Source organism: Colobus angolensis, unplaced genomic scaffold (genome assembly GCF_000951035.1).
Source record: "Colobus angolensis palliatus isolate OR3802 unplaced genomic scaffold, Cang.pa_1.0 Scaffold106, whole genome shotgun sequence".
NCBI classification, from domain to species: domain Eukaryota; kingdom Metazoa; phylum Chordata; class Mammalia; order Primates; family Cercopithecidae; genus Colobus; species Colobus angolensis.
In genome coordinates, this window is record NW_012111586.1 from 4950097 (window position 1) to 4953896 (window position 3800).

At 51.4% G+C, this 3800-nt stretch overlaps 1 protein-coding gene across 3 annotated transcripts in view; it reads right to left on the reverse strand.

Moving 5' to 3' along the window:
* Positions 1-1124: 1124 nt before the first annotated feature.
* Positions 1125-3800, reverse strand: part of MOB3C (MOB kinase activator 3C) — a 9278-nt gene continuing 6602 nt past the window's right edge. For 2 of the 3 annotated variants that reach the window (XM_011946922.1, XM_011946928.1), the window contains exons 3-4: positions 3379-3581; positions 1125-3061 (exon numbers count right to left, since the gene is read on the reverse strand). In XM_011946922.1, coding sequence (XP_011802312.1) covers positions 3032-3061; positions 3379-3581 — 233 coding nt within the window. In that variant the 3' untranslated portion in view covers positions 1125-3031. Of the gene's footprint in view, positions 3062-3369; positions 3582-3800 lie in introns of all 3 variants that reach the window. The other variant, XM_011946937.1, reaches the window with a different exon arrangement.

Below are 3800 nucleotides of genomic sequence, written 5' to 3' on the forward strand. Positions count from 1 at the left end.
CTTGTAACAGTCTGAGCTCTCCAATGACTGAGGAGGTAGTGAGCGATCTGTCATAGGAGGTGTGCAAACAGCACCCTTTTAGAATGCTGGGATTGGGCCTCCTGTGGTGAGCCAGAGGAAGAGGCAGCAGAATGGAGGGCCTTCCAGATTCTAGAGTGAATAAAGGGAGGGATATTGGGGGCTGGAAGGGAAGCAAGACAGCTGGCCAAAGACACACTTGATTCAACAAGCTATTATATATCAAGCACTTAGAAATGTACGTGATACATAATGAACATTAGCTATTATGATGACTGTGAATGATTCATAGACTATATAATGAAGGAGCTGAGATCAATCAGTCCTTCACTCCCATCACTGATACCAAAATAGATGGGGAATTGGGGTCCAGAGGGGGAATGGGCTTGCAATGGAACTTTAGGAGCTGGGCTGGGACTACAACCTACGCCTCTGCCTCCACAGGAGAGCCTCTGCACAAAGCCAGGCTGGCTCCTTTGCAGGAAGAGGCAAGAGCTCTAGGTGGGCCTTTGTTGATGCTTAAGAACCAAGCTGCTTTTTAATTCCTGTCCAGGCAGCTTGTGGGTTAGAGGCAGTGGAATGACAGCAAGACCGAGAAACTGGATGCAGGTGTCTTCTGGGGAGTAAGCTCAAGAGTCAGGCCCGTGTCCTGCCACCACTGTAGCTCCAGCCAGCAACAAGTATCTTTCTCTTCAGGATGGCCTCCTGTCCTGTAATTAGTGTTGGGGTTGTATTTCCACTCTGTCCTTTTATCTACTACCTCAAAAAACCACCCAGATTAAGGGAGTGGAGTGAGAATAGCCAATGCCAGGCAACCTGAGATGAAACAAGGAGCGATTCCTATCAGACTGAGTTCCTGGAAGGCAAGGGCCAGCCTTCTCCACCCCAAGTGTCCCAGTCTAGCCTGGTCTAGAATTCCCAGAGCCCCAGGAGAATCTTGGTGTCCCCACCCTAGAGAGCTGGGCCAGACATGACCACACCAGCCAGCCCTCCACGTGGTCCAGTATCTCAGGACAAAAAGCCTTCCCAGCCCCATTCTGGCTCAGTTCCTTCCATGGTCTGCCAAGAGCCATGTGGCACCCAGATCACTGCTTCCCACCAGTGGCTGCTTTAGTTTGCCTTTTATTTTACCAAAAATAACAACAATAAAGTCTTCCCTCTGTTTCATAAAAATACATTTTCCCACCCTCCCCCCATCCCAGAAATCAGCCCTTGCCACAGCCTAGAATCCATCATGCAAGTCACAGCACTCTGGGGAAAGCTCCTACAACCCTCGCGCCACAGCTCCGGCAAAGCTGCCGGGCCACTCTGGAGGCGGCAGAGGCAGAAGTCCCAGGCCCAGCTGGCTGGCCCCAAGAGCTCCATCTGTTTCCCCAAAGTGCAGGCAGCTTCTAGGCCATTTAGTGGGGCATGATATTGGATGCTTGGCTCAGGAAACAACCCCAGCCAACCCCAGGGCAGTGGGGCATGTTGGCATCAGGTTAGAAATTATTGCTCAAAGCAGAAACAGTTATGTCCTAGAGAAGGTCTGTTACACCCTCTTTCCATGTGTATCTCTGTGTAGCAATAGATGGGTCAGGATCCTTGGTTTCTCCAGCTCTGTGAACACCTCCCTGTGAGGCCTTGGACAGTTTCTCCCTCTTCTTCTCCTGGCTTCAGTTTCCTCGTAGGTACATTGAGACAGTGAGACTGGATGATTCTCAGGTCCCTTCTGGCTTTCCATTCTGGCCTTCCAGTGGAGGCTCTGGGAGGGCAGAACCCTGTTCCTGCCTCAGTTTCCCCACCTGTGGGTCTGAGCATAGGGCTGGGTATGGAGGTACTGAGTAATGGAGTGCTGAATGAACATCCCAGTCTCCTTGTGGATAGCTGTGCTCTGAGATCCAACTGTCTGGAATGCCTGAGGGATGGCTGGGAAAGAGGCAGGTAGTTTTAGAATGGAGGATCTCCATACTGGAAGAGTCCATTCACCAACTATATCCTCAATGTCCTGGGATGGGAGAGAAGACTCCAAAGTTCCCAGCTGAAGTTCCACAAGCTCCTTGGACTGGGGGATTATTTTGTGCTGGGCTTCAGATCCGAGGAGCCAGGTCTGTAGATTCTGGGAGCTGGACTGGAGTATATGATTCCCAGATGAAGGGCCAGGGGACCTTTGTGTATTTGAGGGATCATCTCCAACCCCCCAGGCTACCTATAATACCGGCCTTCTTGGAGGCAGAGGGATGAGTATAATGTCAGCTCATGGGCATCTCTGGGTAAGAGAATCGGAGCCTGTGTCTGCGGTGGGTCAGGGTTTAGGAACTCAAGGCAAGGCTCCTCTTCCTATCTTCCCCCAGCTCTCCAGGACTCATGCTGATGGAAGAATGTAGCCTGGAAGGTTTGAATGTAGAGCAACATCTACAACCACATTTTGGGCACTTAGTCACATGGTCAGATATACTGAGTGGGGATACTGAGCTGTCATCACTCCTACAGTGGCTGTGGTCTGATGGTCCCATGGTCTGATGGTCCCAATCTATTTATCCATCCATCCAACGTTTATGGAAGGCCTACTATGTGCCAAGGAGGGGTAAGGCAGCTAGCTCTCACAGACACACCCCACAGTGAAAATCACACACGCACACACCCCGGCATCTGTGCTCACTCACAGGCAGACTGCTCACTCTCTTGCCATCACCTTGGCCACGCCCACATTCCTCCAATAGGCTTGGGAACCAGCATGGAAGGGTCAAGTGTCAGAGAAGAAACCCCCTAGCCTACCCTACTCCCACACTTCATGCCAGAGGTTTAACTCCACTTCCCTTCTATTTGCCCGCCTAGATGCTCTCCCCTTCTCCATCCACAAGCGGTCAGGGCGACAGGTAGGCAGACTCCTGAGAACCAGAAGTCCAGAGGCTTTGGGTGTGTGGAGTGGTTCCAGTGCCTTCAGATTCCTTCAGGCTCCTGGGGGTCCCCTCTGCCAGCCATCCTGTGTTCAGATTGTCCATCTGATGGCCAAAAAAGTCCAGACCTGGGCTCAGTGGCAGATCCGCTCTGTCATCTCCCTCTGTAGAGACACAAGGTAGGGAAGGGTCAGTCAGAGCTCAGCCTACTAGGCAATCCCTTCCCAAACCATAGGGCCTAGCTGCTCTTCTGTCTGAGCCTGGCCCGTTCCCCCAGCAACCCCAACTCTTAGGCTGCAGATCTGGGTTTGTAAACCGACACTTGAAAGAATTCTCTATTGAAGTACATAATTCACAGTTAAATGAATTGCCTTCCCTAATTTATCTACTTTGGCATTAGAATTACTTAAAGCAGGCAGCTTTTGGACATGAAAACTCAGAGGCTAGCCTTGGTAGGGGAGGGTGGTAGGGCTTGGCCTACCAGTGGCTCCAGCTCCCGCTGGTCCACCAGACTGAACTCGCGGATGAAGTAGTAGAAGTGCTTGTAGCAGGTGTTGACATGTGCCTCTGCCCCCATGCTGAGGATGCTATCGAAGTGGTGGATGTAGACATGGACAAAGACTCGGAAGAGGCGGGTCAGGATCTTGGTGCAGACCTGCTGGAAGTTCTTAGGGAAGGGAACTCCTAGAGGGCAGGGGAGGGCAGAAGAAGGGGATCAGTATCCTGGTGCAAAGCTCTGTTCAACTTTTCCCTCCCACACACAGGAAACCAGAATGGCTTTTTCCCCAGCATACTTCTTAGTACACTTCCCTCTGGGAAATAGAGTGGTTTGACTTTCTCCGACACTTTTTTCCTTTTCCTTTCTCTCTCTTTTTCTTTCCCTTCTTCCCTCCTTCCCTCCCT